Raw genomic sequence first — 24,619 nt, forward strand, 5'->3', positions numbered from 1 at the left:
CTTTCCCTTTACTTGTATTAGTTCTCTATTTTCCAAAAGAAAACAAAAAAAAAAGACATTTAGACTAGGGGTGCTTACGTTAGCAATATTACTGTGTTGATGAGAAGAGCAGTATAAATTATTAGGAGAGTCATCTAAAGTCTGCTTGCATTGGGGTTATATATTCAATCCATTTATTCCAGATTTGATAAAATTTTTCTTTTTGAATTCTCAGGGAGTAAGTCAACTTTTCCATTTTAAATATTTCCAAGATAATTTCGTGCCAATCTTCTAATGTAGGTGGTATTAGATTTAGCCACTTTCTAGTGATTGATTTCTTACTTGCCGCTAAGAGGGCCTGCAGCAACTTTATATCTTCCTTCTGTTCAAGAAACAATACATGCCCCAAATAGAGCGTCTCAAAGTTCAGAGGTATCTGGGACCTAAGTACCTTAACTAATGTTCTATGAATACCTTCCCAATATAGACTTAATTTAGGGCAATCCCAGAAAATATGAAAATGATTTGCCTCCTTGGAGCCGCACCTTCTCCAACACGTCACGTTTGTATCTTTATATTTTTCCTGATATGGGGTCTTGAAGTATCTTATAATGTTTTTCCAACAATGTTCTCTCCAAGTCAAAGAATTAGTCGAGGACCATTGAAAGCTGCAGATTTTCCCCCAAGCCTCCTCTGAAAGTACCAACCCCGCTTCTTTCTCCCACTTCTCTTTAATATACAGTGTATTTACATTTTTAGCATGGGAGAGTGCATTATATAATCGAGAAACGGATTTACTAGGTATTGAACTGCAAGCCGAATTCAGAATCTTAAAAAATTCTAATTCTACTGTCGATAGGTCTATATATCTACAACTCTGGTTAACATACTTTCGTACTTGAAGGTACCTAAAAAAGTCATTGTGTTCTAGGACATGTTTGTCCTGCAGGCACCCTGCATTCTCATAACATCCTCCTCACATTTCACACTGCCACCCAGCTTTGTGTCATCTGCAAATTTGCTAATGTTACTTTTAATCCCTTCATCTAAATCATTAATGTATATTGTAAACAGCTGCGGTCCTAGCACTGAACCCTGTGGTACCCCACTGGTCACCGCCTACCATTCCGAAAGGGACCCGTTAATTGCTACTCTTTGTTTCCTGTCAGCCAGCCAATTTTCAATCTATGTCAGTACTCTGCCCCTAATACCATGTGCCCTAATTTTGCTCACTAATCTCCTATGTGGGACTTTATCAAAGGCTTTCTGAAAGTCCGGGTACACTATATCCACTGGCTCTCCCTTGTCCATTTTCATAGTTACATCCTCAAAAAATTCCAGAAGATTAGTCAAGCATGATGCAGAGAAGGGGATGAGAAACAAAAAGGAAAGGTGATCTCAGATTGGATGGAAGGAGAAGACATTAGAAGATGGAAGGATTCATACAGTAAAGCAAAAGGGATTAACCATGGGACAAATAAAGAAGGAAAAGTGGATCTGGAGGCAACATAAATGAAGATAGCTGAGATAATATGTAAAATTGTTGAACTGATTGAAGAGTCTAGAAGGCTATGTGCATCTGGTCAAAAAGCAGATCCTTGGGCACAGATCCTTGGTCTTCTGCTTTTATTTTTGATCTGAAGTTTTGTTTTGATCTTCCACAAATGCCTAATCTGAAGAAACTCCACTATCCAGTGGATTTCCATCTATCTCTCTTGCTATGTTCACTCTCAGTGGTTGCTGTTTCCCTTCATGTTTTCGATAAGGTGTTGATCAAAACCAGGTATCATAATCACATTTCTTTCCTTCACAAATGCCTCTGGCTCCAACTCGTCCCATATGAATTCCAACTGAAATTTTGCTCTTCACTATTCAGACCCATCCAGGATCACAGACATATTCAAACTATCCAATGTCTCAATAATTCATTCATCAATGTAATGAACCAGATTTGAATAGTAAGCTTGAAGTAAAAGGAACCCTTGGAAGGCAGTGATCATAGGACAACAGAATTCACCCTGCAGTGATGGCACAACAGCAATGGCTGGAGTTCCTGGGGGCAACTAGGAAGGCACAAGGTAGGTACATTCCAAAGACAAAATAGTATTCTAAAGGGAGGAAGAGGCAACCGTGGGTGATAAGGGAGCATAAAAGCAAAAGTGGGAGCATATATTTTAGCAAAAATTAGTGGAATGTTAGAGAATTAAAATGCTTTTAAAAACCAACAGAAAGCAACTTAAAAAACCATAAGAGAAAAGACAAAATATGAAGGTAGACTAGCCAAAAATATCGAAAAAGATACCAAAAGTTTTTTTCAGATATAAAGATTAAGAGAGAGGTGAGAGTGGATACCGGACCACTGGAAAATGACACTGAAGAGGTAGTAATGGGGACAAAGGAATGGCAGAAGAACTTAAGAAATACTTTGCTACAGTCTTCATCGTGGAAGACACTTGCAGTATGCCAGAAATTCAAGTGTGTTGGGGCAGAAGTGAGTGTAGTGGCTATTACTATGGAGAAGGTGCTTGGAAAGCTGAAAGGTCTGAAGGTAGATAAGTCACGTGAACTGGATGGATTACACCACAGGATTCTGAAAAAGGTAATTAAACACCTTTGGTTGACCCCGTAGAAGCCACTGCAATTGAATGCACCACCATCTTACCAGAAGGTAGGATTCTCTGGCATTGGAGAGGGTCCAAAGGAGGTTCACGAGAACGATTCCAGAAATGAAAAGTTTAACGTATGAGGATAACGTTTGATGGCTCTGCACCTGTACTCGCAGGGGTTCAGAAGAATGAGGGAGATTTCATTGAAACTTATCAAATATTGAAAGGCCGAGAAAGAGTGATTATGGAGAGGTTGTTTCCTATAGTGGGTAAATCTAGGACCAGAGGGTACAGCCTCATAATAGTTCACATCCATTTAGAACACAGATGAGAAGGAATAGCTTTAGCCAGGGGGTGGTGAATCTGTGGAATTCATTGCAATGGACGGCTGTGGAGGCCAAGTCATTGAGTATATTTAAAGCAGAGGTTGACAAATTCTTGGTTAGTCAGGGCATCAAAGGCTATGGGGACAAGGCAGGAAAATGGAGTTGAGATGTCCTCTGCTGCTATGTCTCATGGTCTCTCAAGACTCTGTTCTCTTTATATCCGTAGATCCACACTTAATGCCACGCATCAGCAGATGCAGGTGTTGATCTCTCCCTGTAAACACAACCAATTCACTATCTCAACGCAATCATGGTTCAGTTCTATTTTATTCTTTGCCTCATGTGGCATTGCAATAGATGACTTTTCTCCTTTCTTGCAAATATTAAAGACTGTAAATTCCAACAGCTTTTTCCAGTACCCCCATCAAGATCTTTCTCGCCCTTCATTTTCCCCATTCCACACTACAACCTCCAGTCCCAACCCTGGCAATTTTTACTATCCCTTCTGATCTTCCCCTCTCTGATTCCTATCCACCCATCCTCAACAGAGGTCTCACCTTTGTCCCCCTATGTCCCTAGTTCTGAGCTCAACATGATGGTCAACTCTTCTTCCATGCTCATTTCTTTGGCCATGGAACCTTTCACCCATCTTCAGTACTTCCATTCCATCCCTGGCTGCTTACTCTCTCTAGATCTAATTACTGCTAATTGTTATTGCATATTTGACCATCCTGACTTCTCCATTCCTGTAAGCTACTTTTACATTTAATTCAGCCAGGAAGGAAGAACTTTCCACCCTGACATTTTTCCGTAAGACAAGAGGAAGTATTTTTAACAGGCTCACCTGATTAACAACTTCAAAGTAGATACCCAAGGTTGTGCTGGGATCCAAGCCGCAAATTTTCCACTGGCATGTACCACCTAGACCCAACTCCTACAAAAATAAAATAAAGTGAAAAAATATCAGAAGTACATGACTACTGAAATGTCTATGCTGCTTATATGGTGGAAAAAATATGCATGGAGAACACCAATATACTGCAAAACAATATTTCAAATTATCTTCAAATAATTAAGTGTGGCAATATATTGATTTTAAAACTCAGAAAAATTGCACTCTTAAAGGGTTATCTTTTAAGCTACATTTTAATGCATAACCTGGAGAATCTTCATGTTATTTTTCCCTTGAGATCTAGTTTCATGGGAAGACCCTGAAAATGTTTTCTGATCCTATTCAATGGCTGAGCAAGCACAAAGGTCCCATGAGCCTACTGATATATCTCAAGTTATGCTACTAAAATCATTAACTGACAATTCAAAAAAGTCATACCATTAAAAAAAATAACATTTTAGTTACAGATTACATTAAGTCAACTTACATTCTCAGACACAGAAGGGCCTTTGGAGTTCAGTGACACACAGGTACCTATTGCTCCAGCAATTTTCAGTTCTCTGGTTGTCTGAAATAAATATTTCAGATACGGAAGTCAGTTCAGTAAATCTGGTTAATTTTCTCTTTCAAATCTACTTGTGTAACAATGACAAAAATTACTAAAGCTTTTTTTTAGGATATAAATACTCAGCTATTATTATCAAATATAGTGTATCCAAGGAGGTTTTTTAAAGTAGATTGTTGAGTAAAGCTCAAAAAACTGCCAACATCACGCAGACAAATGTCCTTGTAAACTTCTTCAACCAGGAGGGGAGCACTGGTGGTTGCCATCATCAAGTTTATAGTTGCGAGAGAGGGCCACAGTTTTATTTTATACATCTCAATACGTAGGAACCATCTCACAATGAAAAGCATCTCCAACACAAGAGATGCATATTATACCACATGCTCTATGGACTTGTTGCTTCAAGTCAGCAACAACAAAACTACTGGATTACTGTGAACTATCATCAGTGGCAAATAAATTGCACTGAATCAGAGCTGGCAGTTTAGTAAAGCTGCACCAGAATACCGAAGCAAAGGCCAAGAGGTATACAGTCATATTTATTCGTCCATGATCTCCCTCCTCCATTGACGCAGTGAAGGCATGCCATCCACTACCTTGTCGAAGTAGCCACATATAGTTTGCCAGCAGGTTATACTTATTGGTGAGCTATTGTTCTAAGACAGACCCTGTCATCAGATGTTCAGATAGATTTGAACAAATTCAGTGGACTACAATAAATAGAAATCTTGACTAATTTTTTCTCTTCTCTAACCCAGAGATAATGTGATCAGATGTTACATTTCTACCACAAAACTGTTAACTTAAAATCTTTTTAAAAATCAAATACAGTGGTTTCCAGTTAATTGCGCCATTGGTTAATCGGGGCAGCCGTTTATTTTGGACAACTCTTAAAGAACAAAAACTAATCAAGAAAATTGCCAGGATTCCCTTCGTTTATTTGGGACACCATGCCACTTAATTGGGACATGAGACTGTTGCAGAAAAGGTTCAAATTAGCATCAGTTGCGCACACGTGTAGTCATTAGACACTACACTGTGCTTAGAATGAACAGTTTTTAAACAGCGGCAGTTGACTGCGTTTGTGCTCAAAAAGCAGTTGGTGAGAAATAAGCAATAAGACAATTTAGAATTGTTTTGCTCACTGTGGTTTCAAGCATTCTGGCTTGGTAGCAGCTTGTAGTGAAAATGAAACGATTTCACTACTTTAACAAGTTAGGAAGTATGAAGAACTTGAAGGTATCGACAACCATCTTGAATGTTACAACGAAAATGAAGATTTGGAGGATGCAATTGTCAATAGCATTGTATGAAGGCATTAGGCAATAGCATTATCTGCATTAGGTGTTTGCAGTGATTTTGTTCACTGCATACACTGGATGAATTCTTCCATCGATAACTACTAGGAACTAATACACAATTCTATAGTACTGTAAATACTATTGATAGTATTCTAATTTGTTCTGTATTTCATTTAAATACATAATTTGCTACTAAGTTTGTCCATTTTTTAATACCTGTCTAACTATTTCCATGAAATTTTGGCTAATTGGGACAGCGGCTCAATTAGGCCAAAACGTACTGGTCTCAATTAACCAGAATTCACTGTATATATGACAAGCCCCACTGACAAGATCACACAACCTCATAACTGTACAACTAAAAGCACAACCATTTTCTAAACTGATGAGGTCTTGTTCCCAGGTGGTATTGTGTTATGCACATTACAAATACTGTAGATTTGTGTCAAAAGATAATGCATGCAATTAAAAAGAAGAACTGCATATCACATGATTATATAAGAGGTCACAGGAAATATTGCAAGCTTAACTCAATTGGAATGAAACAAACATTTAAATGGTAAAATCAAGAAAATAGCTTCAAAACTGGGAACTTCCATAAAATTGGATCCTTTCTGCTAAAAATATTATTTACATCTAATTGAAGATAACAGGTAATTACTTTCAATTTATTGAATGAAACAGCAAATGACACTGCTGAACAAATTAAGATTGAGCAAATATAACAACAGTCATGCCAGTGACTGGTTTACTAAAAGACAGCCTTGTGAGGTACACCCAGCATTATGTATGCTCAATACATTGTGATGTAATATGCCTTTGGATCAGGACTACAGAGCGTTGTGGGAGCTGAATTGTGAAGGAAGGCAGTTTTTTTAAAAAACTTCTTCGAGTGCAAGAAGGGCAAGACTGCGCAGGCGTGTGACGTCGGCAGGACCACGCGGAGAGCTTAAAAAGGCAGGTTGCTACCAACGGCTCTCCTTTGAATCGGGACTACAGAGCGTCGTGGGAGCTGAATTGTGAAGGAAGGCAGTTTTTTTTAAAAACTTCTTCGAGTGCAAGAAGGGCGAGACTGCGCAGGCGTGTGACGTCAGCAGGACCGCGCGGAGAGTTTAAAACTCAGAAACTGCAGGGGGATGGGAACCGGAATGATAGAGCGGAGGAAGGGGAAAACAGAAATAAATCTAAGATAGTGAGCAGTAAAGATGTCAGGAAAGACAGGCAGGTGATGGGGCAAATGTGTAGCCATTGGGATGAGTTGCAGTGCAATAAAGTTGCAGTGAAATCAAAGCAAAAAGTATCAAATACTGGTCTTAAGGTGTTGTACTTAAATGCATGCAGCATAAGAAATAAGGTGGATGATCTTGTTGTACAGCTACAGATTGGTAGGTATGATATTGTGGCCATCACTGAGACCTGGCTAAAGGATGCATGTCTCTAGGAGCTGAACGTCCAAGGATACACGGTGTATCAGAAGGATAGGAAGGTAGGCAGAGGGGGAGGCGTGGCTTTATTGGTAAAAAATGATATTAAATCATTAGAAAGAGGTGATATAGGATCGGAAGGTGCAGAATCTTTATGGGTTGAGCTAAGGAATAGCAGGGGTAAAAGGATCCTGATGGCAGTTATTTATAGGCCTCCAAACAGCTGCAGGGATGTGGACTACAAATTACAACTGGAAATAGAAAAGGCTTGTCAGAAGGGCAGTGTTATGATAATTGTGGGGGATTTTAACATGCGAGTAGATTGGAAAAATCAGGTCGGCACTGGATCTCAAGAGAGAAAATTTGTAGAATGTCTGCGAGATGGCTTTTTAGAACAGCTTGTTGTTGAGCCTACTAGGGGATTGGCTGTACTGGATTGGGTATTGTGTAATGAACCGGAGGTGATTGGAGAGATTGAGGTGAAGGAACCCTTAGGAGGCAGTGATCATAACATGATTGAAAACGCAAACAACACACGAGTTCACTGTGAAATTAGAAAAAGAGAAGCCGAAATCTGATGTGTCGGTGTTTCAGTGGAGTAAAGGAAACTACAGTGGCATGAGAGAGGAACTGGCCAAAGTTGACTGGAAAGAGACAATGGCGGGAAAGACGGCAGAGCAGCAGTGGCTGGAGTTTATGCGAGAAATGAGGAATGTGCAAGACAGGTATATTCCAAAAAAGAAGAAATTTTCGAGTGGAAAAAGGATGCAACCGTGGTTGACAAGAGAAGTCAAAGCCAAAGTTAAAGCTAAGGAGAGGGCACACAAGGAAGCAAAAATTAGTGGGAAGACAGAGGATTGGGAAGTCTTCAAAACCTTACAAGAGGAAACCAAGAAGGTCATTAAGAGAGAAAAGATTAACTATGAAAAGAAACTAGCAAATAATATCAAAGAGGATACTAAAAGCTTTTTCAAGTATATAAAGAGTAAAAGACAGGTGAGAGTAGATATAGGACCGATAGAAAATGATACTGGAGAAATTGTAATGGGAGATGAGGAGATGGCAGAGGAACTGAACAAGTATTTTGCATCAGTCTTCACTGAGGAAGACAGCAAGGTACCGGACACTCAAGGGTGGCAGGGAAGAGAAGTGTGCGCAGTCACAATTACCACAGAGAAAGTACTCAGGAAGCTGAATAGGCTAAAGGTCGATAAATCTCCTGGACCAGATGGAATGCACCCGCGTGTTCTGAAGGAAGTAGCTGTGGAGATTGCGGAGGCATTAGTGATGATCTTTCAAAAGTCGATAGATTCTGGCATGGTTCCGGAAGACTGGAAGATTGCAAATGTCACTCCGCTATTTAAGAAGGGGGCAAGGAAGCAAAAAGGAAATTATAGACCTGTTAGCTTGACGTCGGTGGTTGGGAAGTTGTTGGAGTCGATTATCAAGGATGAGGTTACAGAGTATCTGGAGGCATATGACAAGATAGGCAGAACTCAGCATGGATTCCTTAAAGGAAAATCCTGCCTGACAAACCTATTACAATTTTTTGAGGAAATTACCAGTAGGCTAGACAAGGGAGATGCAGTGAATGTTGTATATTTGGATTTTCAGAAGGCCTTGACAAGGTGCCACACATGAGGCTGCTTAACAAGATAAGAGCCCATGGAATTACAGGGAAGTTACATACGTGGATAGAGCGTTGGCTGATTGGCAGGAAACAAGAGAGTTGGAATAAAGGGATCCTATTCTGGTTGGCTGCCGGTTACCAGTGGTGTTCCACAGGGATCAGTGTTGGGGCTGCTTCTTTTTACATTGTACATCAACGATTTGGATTATGGAATAGATGGCTTTGTGGCTAAGTTTGCGACGATACGAAGATAGATGGAGGGGCCGGTAGTGCTGAGGAAACGGAGAGTCTGCAGAGAGACTTGGATAGATTGGAAGAATGGGCAGAGAAGTGGCAAATGAAGTACAATGTTGGAAAGTGTATGGTTATGCACTTTGGCAGAAAAAATAAACGGGCAGACTATTATTTAAATGGGGAGAGAATTCAAAGTTCTGAGATGCAACGGGACTTGGGAGTCCTCGTACAGGATTCCCTTAAAGTTAACCTCCAGGTTGAGTCGGTAGTGAAGAAGGCGAATGCAATGTTGGCATTCATTTCTAGAGGAATAGAGTATAGGAGCAGGGATGTGATGTTGAGGCTCTATAAGGCGCTGGTGAGACCTCACTTGGAGTACTGTGGGCAGTTTTGGTCTCCTTATTTAAGAAAGGATGTGCTGACGTTGGAGAGGGTACAGAGAAGATTCAGAGAATGATTCCGGGAATGAGAGGGTTAACATATGAGGAACGTTTGTCCGCTCTTGGACTGTATTCCTTGGAGTTTAGAAGAATGAGGGGAGACCTCATAGAAACATTTCGAATGTTAAAAGGCATGGACAGAGTGGATGTGGCAAAGTTGTTTCCCATGATGGGGGAGTCTAGTATGAGAGGGCATGACTTCAGGATTGAAGGGCGCCCTTTCAGAACAGAAATGCGAAAAAATTTTTTTAGTCAGAGGGTGGTGAATCTATGGAGTTTGTTGCCACGGGCAGCAGTGGAGGCCAAGTCATTGGGTGTATTTAAGGCAGAGATTGATAGGTATCTGAGTAGCCAGGGCATCAAAGGTTATGGTGAGAAGGCGGGGCAGTGGGACTAAATAGGATAAAATGGATCAGCTCATGATAAAATGGTGGAGCAAACTCGATGGGCCGAATGGCCTACTTCTGCTCCTTTGTCTTATGGTCTTATGGACATGTTGCTCTTGCGTCTCTTTCAATTAATCAATCCAGAACTGGATGATGCAATGATAACAGAGTAATTTCATTTCATTAGTAAGATATGAGTGAGGTCTGGTCCAAAAATATAAAATGGACTCTCCTATGGTCATGTAGTCATAGAGGTATATATACAGCATACAAACAAGCCCTTCTGCCCATCACATCAATGCCAACTATCATCTCACTTTCCTGCACTAATTCCATATTCCTTTATGCCTTGTTCATTCATGTACCTGCCCACATGTTTCTTAAATGTTACTGTGCCTTCCCCCACCCAGTTCAGGTACTAATTGCTCTTTCTGTGAAAAATGTACCTTTCAGATCTCTTTCCACCCACTGTAAGCCTATGCCCTCTAGATTAGATATCCCTATCATGGGAAACAGACTCTGGCCCTTTACCCTATCTGTGCCTCTCATGACTTTAAATTCTATCAGGTCACCACTCAACTTCCTTTGATCTTTAAGCAGTGTAAACAAACACAGGCTCTCCAATCTCACTTCACTAATCAAGCCTTCAATTCAAGGGAATTTTTTTTCACCCTCTAGGTCAGGGGGCCCCAACCTTTTGTGCACTGCGGACCGGTTTACTATTGACAATATTCTTGTGGACCGGACAACCCGGTGGGGGGTGGGGGGGGGTGGGCAGGGTTGCTAACGGACAAGAGTAGCAGTCAAATACGTTGTGTTTACCCCGAGAAAGACCACTATGACTATAAAGCCTTGCGCGGGCACCTGTGTGCACGTGCCGATTTTTTTCTACCAATCATTTTTGGCGATTCTGTTTGGGGGGGGGGTTGTTAATCACGACCGGAATATAGGTGATAAGTGGCTAATACATTCAATTACGTTTCTAAAAGGGTTTATCTAACCCATTTAATATTAAACACACAGTGCATATTTTCCTCGCATGAATATAGTGATAAGTCAATTATCAGGGAGGACAGGGGAGCTTGAAGTAAGTGTTGAACTAACTTCCATTAGAAGTGGTAGAGGCAGGTTCGATATTATCATTTAAAGAAAAATTGGTTAGGTATATGGACAGGAAAGGAATGGAGGGCTATGGGCTGAGTGCAGGTCGGTGGGAATAGGTGAGAGTAGCGTTCAGCACGGACTAGAAGGGCCAAGATCGCCTGTTTCCGTGCTGTAATTGTTATATGGTTATATAAGTCACTTATAAGTCAATAGCATCATAATACTTTAAGTAACATTTGGATATTAAACACACAGCACATATTTTCCCTGTATGAACATATAAGATCATTGCAACACACCAATATTGCTGAATCAGTGCGATCCCTGGGCTTGTTTCCCTGCAACAAGACGGTGCCATCGAGGGGTGATGGGAGACAGCGATACTTGAAGGGGGTTCCTTATGTCCAGTCTATTCCGCAATTTAGCTTTCGTTGCATTCATTGCAGAGATATGTTGGAAATGGAAGCAACGTTTTCAGTGCTTTCGTGGGTATCTCAGGATATTTAGCCTTGACTTTGATCCAGAATGCCGGCAGAGATGTTATGTCAAACATACTTTTCAGCCCGCCATCATTTGCAAGCTCGAGGAGTTGGTCTCCTTCCTGCGCTGACATGGATGACGCGTGAGTAATGACCACACGTGCGTAATGACCTTGCGTGCGTTCAAGTTCAACAGTGGGCGTGACAGGGAGTGAGGAAAGGTGCAGCGGACTCATATCGCCAAATCATATTGTTTCCTCGCGGCCCGGTAGCACATGCTTTGCGGCCCGGTACCGGTCCACGGCCTGGTGGTTGGGGACTGCTGCTCTAGCTTAATCACATCTTTGCTGTAGGTGGTGAACAGAACTGTGTCAATACAGTTCCCTAATCAATGTTTTGTACAACTGTAGCATGACTTCCCAACTTTCATACACAATGCCTTGGCACCTTCTTTCCCTGACCACCACCACAATCAATTTTAGTGTTATTTGCAAACTTACTCATCATGTCACCTACTTATCCAAATTACTAGTATACTGTATATGACAAACAATAAAGGACCCAGCACCGATTCCTAAGGAACAGCTCTGGTCGTAGGCCTTCAGTCTGAGAAACAACTCAACTACCACTCTCTGCCTCCTACAACCAAGCTAATTTCCTATTGAATTGGCTAGCTCATCTTATGACCCGTCTTCTACCTTCCAGACCAACCTGCCATATAGCACCTTATCAAGGGACTTGCATAGTCAATGTCTACTTCCCTGCCCTTGTCAATCCCCTTGGTTATCTCTTCAACAAACTCAATCAAATTAATGAGACACGATCTCTCATGCACAAAGCCATTCTGACTATTCTCGTCTTTCCAAATGTAAATATATCCTGTCTCTCAAGAACTTTCCCATCACTGATATAAAGCTCTGGTTACAAAATCTAAGGTTACAAAAATCTTTGCCAGTGTTCCATTATTCTCCTTACTCACTTTCCATAACTTCCTTGGATACATCTTGTCAGAGCCTGGGGATTATCCACCTTTATGTATGTTTCAAGACCTCCAGCATCTTCTCTGTTACAATATTGATATGCTCCGGATCGGAGATCTGGCTTGTCATCAAACCCTACCAAACTTCTACAGATGTACTGTTGAAGTATCCTGACTGGTTGCATCATGATCTGGTATGGCAATTCAAATGCGCAAGAACATACGAATGTGCAGAGAGAATGGCTCTGTGCGATACATCATGGAACGTCCTTCCCCACCATTGGTGGTATCTACAGAAGGCGCTGCCTGAAGAAGGCTACATCTACCATCAAAGATCCCCACCATCTGGGCCATGCCATCTTTTTGTGGCTACCACTGGCCAGGAGGTACAGAAGTCCGAAGTCCCACACCACTAGGTTCAAGAATAGCTATTCTCCTTCAACCATTTGATTCTTGAACCAGCTGACAAAACCACCTACAGTTTAGTAACATTTTCCACTAAAATAGGACTTGTTTTCTTTTGTCTTAATTATGTTTTCTTATAAAAATTTGAATAATTTGTTTTCTCATTAATGCTGCTTATGTGATGTAAAGTGCTTGTGACCCTGCAGCAGATAAGTTTTTCATTGCACCTGTGTGTACAGTTGCAAGAAAAAAAATTTGTGAACCTTTACAGTAACCTGTTTTTCTACATTAATTACTCTTAAAATGTGGTCTGATCTTCATCTAAGTCACAATAATAGGCAAAAACAATCTACCAAAACTAATAACGCACAAACAATTGTACTTCTCGTCAATATGGAGTACACGATTTAAACAATTACAGTCTAGGTTCAAAAATGTATGTGAACCTTTGGGGCAATGTCTTCTACAAAAGCTATTTGGAGTAGAGCCTGCTTTTCTTAAGATTCTCGTTCAGTGTTGTTCTTATAGTGGATACATGTACAGAGACTTTAGCAAGTTCTAGAGATTTCTTCAGGTCTGTTGCTGTTATCCTGAGTTTCTTTTCACCTCCTTCAGCATTGCACATTGTGCTTTTGGTGTGATCTTTGCAGGAGAGTAGCAACAGAACTGAATTTCCTTCATTTGTAACAATTTCTCTTACTGTGGACCGATAAACACAAGTCTTTAGAAATGCTTTTGTAGCCTTTTCCAGCTTCATGCATCTCTACAATTCTTCTTCTATGTCCTCTGAAAGTTGTTTTGATTGAGGCATGGTGCACATAAACAGATCTTTCTTGAGAAGAGCAGGCTCTGTCAGTAACCTGACTTTGTGTGTTGTTTTATAGGGCAGAGCACCTCTACAACCCACACCTCCAATCTCATCTCATTGATTGGAACATCTGATTCCAAATAGCTTTTGTAGGAGGGTTTACCCCAGAGGTTCACATACTTTTTTTGAACCTAGACTGTGATTGTTTAAATGGTGATCTCAGTATTGGTGAGTAGTACAATTGTTTCTGCGTTATTAGTTTAGACAGATTGTGTTTGTCTATTATTGTGACTTAGATGAAGATCAGACCATATGTTATGAGTAATGAATGCAGAAAAACAGGTTATTGTAAAGGGTTCACAAACTTTTTCTTGCATCTGTACATGAATGTATGTATATGCCAATAAACACAACTTTGACTTTGTTCTCTCCTTTGATCTTGCAAGCTTCCATGTCCTTCTCCATGGTAAATATAAATGAGAAGTTTACATTTCAGACATTTGCTCCCTTCATGGTAAAGGCAATCATAGTAGATAAAGGAAGCAATCAAGAGAAAGGAAGTAAGCAATGAAATAATAAAAGAGGAAGCACTTTTCCTATTAAGAAAGAACGTAGACTATTTTGTGATATACGAAATCCGGTGATAACCTCTTCATAGATAATAAAAGGTTAAGCCACCAATGTTTCAAGTGTTCAAGTTTCAAGTATCAAGTGTTTCAAGTATCAAGATATTTACTTACCTTAACCTCCAATCTAGCACCAAATGCCATTCTGAAATCTCCCTGCAGACCTTTACTGAAAACTCGTTGGAATGTTTGCTTGAAGAGGGAAGTGTTGAAAGAGTCTGCCATCACAATATAACCTCTAGATTTAGAAAGATGGACATGGGCTGTGAAGTTATTTTTACTACAACATCCAGCAGTACAAAACTATCTGAGTACTGAAGTTTGAATATACACATTAGATTTTAAATTTGCCTTTTAGGTGTGAAAATTAGTGTTGCAGATTGAGAGCCTGTTCTAGAAATTATATGTATCAGTTTCCATCAAGTTTAATGAAACTGAAAACAGAGCAGTTTTTCTAACTGTCAGGAGCTCTGTGATAGAATTTAGACACCCAGGTGAAACCTACTTTATCAATCACTTAGATATAACCCATATGTGGAATTCTAATAACATTAACGATGGCACAGTGGAACAGACTCATGAAAAATCCTTTAATTTCTGCAAAGGGACACACATCTCTAATGTCACTGAGAGTCCCACAATAAATGAATTTCAGCAATCTGAACCAAGCTTCCAATGAGGAGTGGCCGACAAACCAGAGGTCAAATTGACATTCAGTTCCAACAAAACAGCTCAGCCTGAACTATGAACTTGTCTGTTTCCCCACAAATATGAACTGACTTGGTGATGAAATGTCTCGTCAGCTCTTATATTTCCCTCACAGATCTGTCTGACCTGCTGAGTATCTGCAGCATTTTATGTTTCTTTTCAACTCAATTGAATTTGTACAGATTTCTCCAAAAGCCTATTTTTGTTCCACTTTCCTTTGAAGTTCAAAGTTTAAAGTAAATTTATTTTTGAAGTACATACACGTCAACATATAAAATCCTGAGATTAACTTTTTTGCAACATACTCAATAAATCCAATAACCATTATAGAATCAATGAAAGACTGCATCCAACAGGGTGGACAACCAGAGTTCAAAACACAACAAACTGCAAATACAAGAACAAAGAAATAATAATAAATAAATAGGCAATAAATATCAAGAACATGAGATGAAGGGTCATTGAAAATTAGTCCATAGATTGTGAGAACATTTCTGTGTTGGGGCAAGTGAAGTTGAGTGAATTGTCCCCTCTGATTCAAGAGCCTGATGGTTGAGGGGTAATAACTGTTCTTGAACCTGGTGGTTTGAGCCCTGAGGCTCCTGTACCACCTTCTTGATGGCAGCAGCGAGAAAAGAAACCTTGGTGCTGAGGATCCCCAATGATGAATGCTGTTTTTTGCGAGATCGTTCTCTATAGATGTGCTCAATGGTGGGGAGGGCTTTACTTGTGATGGCCTGGATTGTATCCACTACCTTTTAAAGGATTTTCTGTTCAAGTGCATTGGTGTTTCCATACCAGGCTGTGATGCAGCCAGTCAATATACTCTCCACCACGTACCTAAGAAGCTTGTCAAAGTTATAGTCGTGCAGAATCTTTGCAAACTCCTAATGAAGTAGGGGTACTACTGTGCTTTCTTTGTAATAATGTGTTCAGCCAAGGATTTAAAATTTCTGACGCTGTCCATCCCTGATCCCCCAATGAGGACTGGCTCATGGACCTCCGGATATTGACCTCCTACTGAAGTCAATAATCACCTACTTGGTTTTGCTGACATTTTGATTAAGAGAGTGTGGTGGCATCTCTCAGCCAGATTTTCAATCTCATTCCTATATGCTGATGCATGACGACCTTTGGTTAGACACAATGGTGTCATCAGCAAACCTAAATATGGCATTGGAGCTGTGTCTAGCCACACGGTCGTTAAGTGTAAAGCAAGTAGGGCAGGGGGCTAAGCACACAGACTTGTGGTGCACCTCTGCTGATGCGGATTCTGAAGAAGATGTTATTGCCAACCCGAACTGACTGTGCTCTGCAAATGAGGAAACTGAGGATCCAATTGCACAAGGAGGTATTGAGGCCAAGGCCTTGAAGCTTATTGATTAGTTAAGAGGGGATGATAGTATTGAATGCTGAGTTGTGGTCAATAAAGAGCATCCTGAGGTATGCATCTTTTCTGTCCAAATGTTCCAGGGTTGAGTGAAGAGCCAATGAAATCGCATCTGCTGTGGACCTGTTGCTCCGGTAGGTAAACTAGAATGGATGAACGTCGCTTTTCAAGCAGGAGTTGATATGTCTCATCGCCAACCTCTCAAAACACTTAATTATTGTGGATGTAAATGCTACTGGGTTTTGTGCAATTAGGAGAACTCAGCAGGTCGAGCAGCATTCTATAGTCCTATGAAAGGTTTTGACCTGAAGCACCGACTATCTCTGTGTTTTCATAGATGCTGCCTGACCAATCGAGTTCCTACACCAGTTCTTTTTTACTGATTCAACTAATCTCTTTTGAAGTTGTTTCTAGTTTAAGCACAAGTGTAAGACACGATAATTTGAATAAAACTGATTTTTTGTGATAACTCATCAATAACATTGCAGTAACTTTGTTAACACAAAAATATATTATAATATGAAGAAAAAAAGTAAGCTCTGTTCCATAATACTAGACACTGAATGGGTTCAGAGAACTTAAGATAGTGACAAATCAAATGCTTTTTAGCATATTCCAGATCTAACCACGACTATTTGCACCCAGTTTTCTAACCCTACCAAAAAAAAGGAAAGGCTCCCTATCTCAGGGCATTTACCTCAGGTTGCAACACTAGTTTCACACCCCCCCCCCCACCCACCCCCACCATTTCCTTTCCGCTAATTTGGTCAATGTCTCCATCTAGTGGCCACAATTAGGAAATGCACCATTTAATCACAAAACTTGAGAGCAGTATGTTGTAAATTCAATCAAAACCTCAAGGGAAATAAATGGGTTAAAAAAAGACATTATTACTTGTATTTCAACCTATTTCTTTTATATTCTTTCCACAAATATTGGAAGCATTTAAAAAAAAACACTCCCTTAAGTTTTACCACACAAACACCAGGAAATCTGCAGATGCTGGAATTTCAAGCAACACAGATAAGAGTTGCTGGTGAACGCAACAGACCAGGCAGCATCTCCAGGAAGAGGTACAGTCGATGTTTTGGACCGCCTGACGAAGGGTCTCAGCCCAAAACGTCGACTGTACCTCTTCCTGGAGATGCTGCCTGGCCTACTGCGTTCACCAGCAACTTTTATGTGTGTTGCTTAAGTTTTTACCAAGTGGCTTTCACACAATCTGGTAAAAGAACACCTTAGGCCTGGGTAATTAGGAAAAGCAGTTGAACTAAGTTAAGCTTTCTGTTTGAAATATGCTGCTCTTTTTCCAATTAAGGTAGGCATTCTTCTCCATTAATTATAATAATATTATTGATTTCTTTGGAAATCACATACCCAGTCAGGTTGCAGCAGCATTTCAACTCCAAAAGTCCAGTCTGATCCAGAGAGCAAGCGTAGATGTCAACACAATGGCCATTTGCTGCTGCACGGTTTGCCAGAGCCTCATAATGCTGTAGGAAGTAAATGATTAGAAAATTATAAAAAACGTAACAGAAAAAATATTAACCCAATATCATTGAAAAATGAAGAAGAAACTCACTAATGTTGCCAGCAGGAGAGAAAGCAAGTGTAAGAGTTTCAGCAGTGAAGACTTGAGATGGTTTTGCAAAGAAGCAATAAGTGAAAGAATGAAGAGGCTTTCCGTAACCCTTTATCACACCTCAAGATATCACAGAATGATTATTATTAATGTGTGATCATTGTTATATGGTTAAATGACCATATAACAATGGTCAGATTCTTTGAATCTGGATGAGCATGCTGCAGTTGTTACTGACTTCATTAAAACCTGTGTGGATGAGTGTGTGCCTACAAAGTCTTACTGTACATTCCCAAACCAAAAGCCGTGGATGAACCAGGAGGTACATCGTCTGCTGAAGGCTAGATCTGTGGCATTCAAGTCTGGCAACCCAGGCCTGTACCAAAAAACCAGGTATGATTTGCGGAGGGCTATTTCAAGGGACAATTTCGAACGAGGTTGGAGGCAATATCAGATGAATGGCAACTCTGGCAGGGACTGCAAGACATTACTTCCTACAAAGCGAAACCCAATAGCATGAATGGCAGTGATGCTTCACTACCAGATGATCTCAACGCCTTCTATGGCCGCTTTGAAAGGGAGAACACAACTACAGCTGTGAAGATCCCTGCTGCACCTGATGACCCTGTGATCTCTGTCTCAGAAGCCGACGTTAGACTGTCTTCAAAGAGAGTGAACTCTCGCAAGGCAGAAGGTCCCAATGGAGTACCTGGGAAGGCTCTGAAAACCTGTGCCAACCAACTGTATTCAAGGACACTCTCGACCTCTCACTGCTACGGGCAGAAGTTCCCACTTGCTTCAAAAAGGCAACAGTTATACCAGTGCCAAAGAAGAATAATGTGGGCTGCCTTAACGACTATCGCCTGGTAGCACTCACATTGACAAGTGATGAAATGCTTTGAGAGGTTGGTTATGACTAGATGAACTCCTGCCTCAGCAAGGACCTGGACCCATTGCAATTTGCCTATCGCCACAATAGGTCAACGGCAGATGCAATTTCCATGACTCTTCACACGGCTTTAGACCACCTGGACAACACAAACGCCTACGTCAGGATGCTGTTCATCGACTATAGCTCAGCAGTTAATACCATCATTCCCACTATCCTGATTGAGAAGTTGCAGAACCTGGCCTCTGTACCTCCCTCTGCAATTGGATCCTCGAATTCCTAACCAGAAGACCAGTCTGTGTGGATTGGTGATAACATATCCTCTTCGCTGATGATCAACACTGGCACACCTCAGGGGTGTGTGCTTAGCCCACTGCTCCACTCTCTGCATACACATGACTGTGCGGCTAGGCACAGCTCAAATATCATCTACAAATTTGCTGACGATAGATAGTTGGTAGAATCTCAAGATGGTGATGAGAGGGCATACAGGAGTGGAATGGTGCCACAGCAACAACCTGGCACTCAATGTCAGTAAGATGAAAGAGCTGATTGTGAACTTCAGGAAGGGTAAGATGAAGGAACACATACCAATCCTCATAGAGGGATCAGAAGTGGATAGAGTGAGCAGCTTCAAGTTCCTGGGTGTCAAGATCTCTGAAGATCTAACCTGGTCCCAACACACTGATGTAGTCATAAAGAAGGCAAGACAGCGGCTACACTTTATTAGGAGTTTGAAGCGATTTGGCATGTCAACAAATACACTCAAAAACTTCTATAGTTGTACCGTGGAGAGCATTCTGACAGGCTGCATCACTGTCTGGTTTGGAGGGGCTACTACACAGGACCGAAAGATGCTGCAGAAGGTTGTAAATCTAGTCAGCTCCATCTTGGGCACTAGCCTACAAAGTACCCAGGACATCTTCGGGGAACGGTGTCTCAGAAAGGCAGCGTCTATTAATAAAGACCTCCAGCACCCAGGGCATGCCCTTTTCTCACTGTTACCATCAGGTAGGAGGTACAGAAGCATGAAGGCACACACTTAGTGATTCAGGAACAGCTTCTTCCTCCCCTGCCATCCAATTCCTGAATGGACATTGAAGCTTTGGACACTACCTCAGTTTTTTAATATACAGTATTTCTGTTTTTTTGCACATTTTTTAATAATCTATTCAATATATGTAATTGATTTACTTGTTTATTATGTTTTATTTTATTATTTTCTTTTCTCACTCTCTGTTAGATTATATATTGCACTGAACTGCTGCTGCTAAGTTAACAAATTTCACGTCACAAACCTGATTCTGATTCTGCAAAAGCCAATTTGTGTACCGCAAGATTCCAAAATGAAGCCGGTATCCAGAGGAATGAACATTACAACTGCTCAATGAAATAGTGCAGTGGAATTTTATGTTTCACATGAGCAGTCTGGCAGTGGTCTTGGTTTAATAATAGGATTAGTAGGATCTCTGACAGGGTAACTGTGGCACTCTTGCCACTCTGGCACTCCCTATCTTTTTAAACCTTTCCTATCTATGTACCTTTATAAATGTCTTTTAAATACTATAATCATATCTGTCTCTACCACTTTCTCTGGTAGCTTGTTCCACATTTTCACCACTCCCTACATGAAAAATTTGCCCTCAGGACCCCTTTAAATCTACCCCTTCTCACCTTAATCTATTTCCTTTAGTATCTGTCTAGAATAAGTACTTAATTATTAGTTTACCATGAATCTACACACTGTGAGCTCAACTTTTCCAAACCTGCAGGATTTAGGAATGAAATAGTTATACACATCACTTTTTCAAAGTGAAAGTTCATGTAATGGCAGGAATTCCCGAGTTGGGAGGATGTTACACATTTCTCGAGGAGGCTTTGAGACCACACTTGGAACTCGGAGCAGAGCATGTTTTGACAGTATGGTGTGGGACAGGCAGACAATATAGCCTGCCTGTAGGACAGCAGTGAGTGTCATTCAAGCTTCAACGCTAGGAATGTTGGCCTGGCAACATTGGCTCAGATCCTGTCTATGGATTTGGCAGATTACACAAGGACAGACTGTATCTTTTATGGAATTTTAAGTTTTATAAAGTAATTGGATTACTATATAAAGGAAAAAATTGCAAGGCAATACATATATGACTAATTAGTAGCTGCCACAGGCACAATGGATCCTAATGTGTTATACAGAGGTATTATTATCTAATAATCCTAGAAACTGTTTTTTTTGTGAACTAAACTGCCCACATTTCTCTACTTCCAAACAACATAGTACAGCTAAGACTGTGGCTCTAAATCAATTATCTGTGTAAAATCAGCAAAGTAAATAAATGACAGATGTATAAAACTTAATGGTTCTAAAGGAATAAGATTGGAATGAACTGAGCTAGGAAAATGAATTTGTGCAATAATTTTTTAACTTTACATCACTTAAAAATTTAGTTTTGTTGTGCACATCATAAGCTGTTCATTTAAACAACCACATAAAAGAAGAAAGATGTCATTTAAAATGAATAGACTCTCGCACTGAATGGAAGACTGTTAGGGAATATTTACTCATCCAAATCCCAGGTATTTAGTCATAGTCATACTTTATTGATCCCGGGGGAAATTGGTTTTCGTTACAGTTGCACCATAAATAATTAAATAGTAATAAAACCATAAATAGTTAAATAGTAATATGTAAATAAGGATACATGGATATCCTTAGGTAATCCACCAACACATGATATCGTTACGTATGCTCCTGGGAAAGGATAGATTTATCAATAATCCATCAACGGGCAGACCACTGGTCTTGTCCGGAAGAAATGACAAAGCAGAAGCTTACAAATCGTGGTATTTCACATCTGAAACTATACAGATAATAATATTTGGTCTTCAATGCCAAATATACAGTTTAAAAAGATGACCAACCTTGGTTGCTTTCTTCAGGAACCGTGCATTGTCCTTCTCTATATCATGCCAGGAACGAATGGGGGTTTTCAGTTCATCACCCACCACCATGCCTGGTCCCTGGGTTGGTGGTCCTCCAGTAAACAACATTATTCTGGCTCCAGTATTTGGAAAACTACCCTGTGGCCAAGAATTGAAATATTAGTAATTTATTTCACCCATAAGGAAAATCAAAAATAAAATTGCTTATTCTCAAAGACAAAGGATATACAGCTTCACTTATTCCAATTCATAAAACAAGTTGGAGCAACCATGAGGACTGCAATGTCTAAGAAATAGTTTGAAAAAATAAAATGATTTCTGCATGAAAAATGATTTCAATATTTTCTGTATTCTGCAAAATACTCACTGGATTATAATTAAAGACTGAACAGTACTGGTTAGATCTAGTCAATTACTAGCTAAACATTCATCATCAAGATTTCTGTTGTACACCTTCTAATTGAAAGCAGAGATCCTGGAAAAGGTTGAAGTATGGCATAGGATAGAAGGGGCTTTAACAATGGGGATCATTGCATGCATCAAGGAACACTACTCTAGTGCATAGTTAAATATGGCCAACATTCCTATTCTCCAAAAGCTGACTGCAATTGAAGAAGTCTCTATGGAAGCTACTGCTGTATGCTGCATTCCCTCCCAAAAAGGAGATACTCAGTTTATTCCAACTACCATCACATCTCCTGACAAGTACCTTCCCATGAGACTACGAAAAAAAATCCACCATAATTTTATGTATAATCCTGACAGGGTATCAGGCAATAAGATACAAGAAGCTTCTAAATGTTCAATATACACAAAGAGGTCACAAAGCCCTGGAAGTTCAGTTCAATACCTCAAGCAAACCAACAGCTATGGAAAGAGCCACACCAGTTGAACGCAAAGGTCTTTTGCCCTGAGGTACAGGCCAGGGATCCCTCTGAAGTTCTCCAAGTAGATCAGTCAAATTCATATCAATTTTATGAACAGGCTGCAAGAATCTTAAAAGAGAAACAACACATCATCTCACTGTGTAAATTGGAATATCTTTAAATCAGTGAAAGAAATAACAGCAATGCTTTCAACTTTTTAAGTAATGTGGAAATTGGTAGATAAGAGTTCAACTCAGATATATCCTTACAATTTTTCATTAGAGATCAACTGATCTTAAAAAAAGATAGGAATTTGATTTCTCAGACATCTTTATTATAAACACAATTATGTGTTTGATCTAATTTAAGATATCTGCCTTACCCAAACTCAAAATGAAGATAGGAGGGCAGAAACTCAAGAGAATGTTTCATTAATTAAGCATGCAAGATGACAAAAAGAATACTGCATCCTAGAATAAATGTGATGTACTTTTGAATAAAATCTACTCAGAGATAAATGGAGCTACTTAGAAAATCTTTACCAGATTGTTTGAGACTATGAAGAAAGAAACTGTAGTGCTAAATTCAATATTAGATGAGACACGGTTCCAAAATATCAGATTGAAACAAGATTTCTCAACAAGGAATGAACACAAAATAACTGTTTACTATTTGAATTCTAGCAAAGAATTGTGTGATGGTCTAACCTTCACAAGAAAATAAGAGCAGGAAAGAGGAGGCCACCCAAGCCCCTCGAGCCTGTCCTGCCATGCAATACAATTGTGGCTGACCTGCCCCAGGTCTCAACCATCCTCCATAATAGTTCCACAAAGCCCTCAATTCCCTGATATTCCAAAAATATAATTACCTCATTTTTATATACCCCTGCTATCTCGTTGCCGCAACCATCCCAGACAGAGAATTCTGGAGATGTACCACCCACACACTGCTTGAAGAAACTTCTACGCATCTGAGATTTAAATGACCCTTATGCTGCAACTGTGGCTCCTCTATTCCAATCAATCCCAGTAAAGGAAGCATCAAAATACCTACCCTGTCATGCCCTTAGGATCACTATGCTTCAATAATACCACCCCTCAGTCTTTCAAACTCCAAAGAGTACAGATCCAATTTCTTTAGGTGTTCATGACAAGAACAACCCTCTTAACTCAGCAAGAGGGTTGTTCTAGATTGCCTTCAATGCTAATGTATTCTCTCATAAATAGGACCAAATCTGTATATAGTACATAAAGTAGTCTCACTAAAATCAAACCTCTCACAATAACCAGCAATATGCTACTTGCTTTCATAACTATCTGCTGCAGCTGCCCATTATAGATCCACTTATCCACTCCGTGCTCCATTTACCAGCACTCTCCATTAATCTGCTCTTTGATGTCTCTTACCGATGTGCATGCCCTCACCTTTCTTATTTCAATCTCTATTTGCCTGCCAATATTTCACACACTTGCTCAAACTATCTTGATTCTGTTGAATAGTACACATACGGCGTCAAAATGGTTGTGGTGATGTGTCTAGTGCAGTGGTGTAGTGGGTTGAGCTTGTCACTCTCACTTTCAGCTTCCACCATTGGCTAGCAGTCTTGCAAAAAGGAGAACTGAATGTGTAAGTCTTGCCAGTACATAGCCTCTCCAACAGCAAGCCTCATGTAGTGCCTCCTCTCTGGCAACACATGGAAACTGAACTCCTTTTGGACTCAGGCTGAATTACAGAGGAGTAGCACGCAGGTCCATGTCCTGGTGCTTGTGAACCAGATCCCCAGCTATGGGTAAATAGAAACCCTGCCTTGTGGGCAGCCTCGGGAGAGACGAAGGCTACGGGAGTAAACTCAGACAGCAAATCCGGAATGGAGACCCTAAGGCGGCTGGACATCATTGAACATCCTTCTGGCAGCTCCTGCAGCCAAGCTGGTGCCAAACATATTGCTTCATAAGTTTTCCTTTGGACTACACTAGTGACGCCAAAAGAGGGAGCTTGACAACTGGGCATCTCAGGATCTCCATACCTTTTGCCCAGCCTTGTGATGATGATGATGATCA

The 24,619-nt window shown here is 40.3% G+C and overlaps 1 protein-coding gene across 1 annotated transcript in view; it reads right to left on the minus strand.

The window, feature by feature from the left end:
• The window catches only part of LOC140201348 (protein transport protein Sec23B), a 64,785-nt gene that overhangs the window by 17,732 nt on the left and 22,434 nt on the right, over window positions 1-24,619 (minus strand). The window contains exons 7-12 of the mRNA XM_072265301.1: window positions 22,544-22,688; window positions 21,673-21,831; window positions 17,660-17,775; window positions 14,299-14,422; window positions 4,291-4,371; window positions 3,756-3,845 (exon numbers count right to left, since the gene is read on the minus strand). Coding sequence (XP_072121402.1) covers window positions 3,756-3,845; window positions 4,291-4,371; window positions 14,299-14,422; window positions 17,660-17,775; window positions 21,673-21,831; window positions 22,544-22,688 — 715 coding nt within the window. The remainder of the gene's footprint in view (window positions 1-3,755; window positions 3,846-4,290; window positions 4,372-14,298; window positions 14,423-17,659; window positions 17,776-21,672; window positions 21,832-22,543; window positions 22,689-24,619) is intronic.

The sequence above is a fragment of the Mobula birostris genome, chromosome 8 (assembly GCF_030028105.1).
Source record: "Mobula birostris isolate sMobBir1 chromosome 8, sMobBir1.hap1, whole genome shotgun sequence".
Classification (NCBI taxonomy): domain Eukaryota; kingdom Metazoa; phylum Chordata; class Chondrichthyes; order Myliobatiformes; family Myliobatidae; genus Mobula; species Mobula birostris.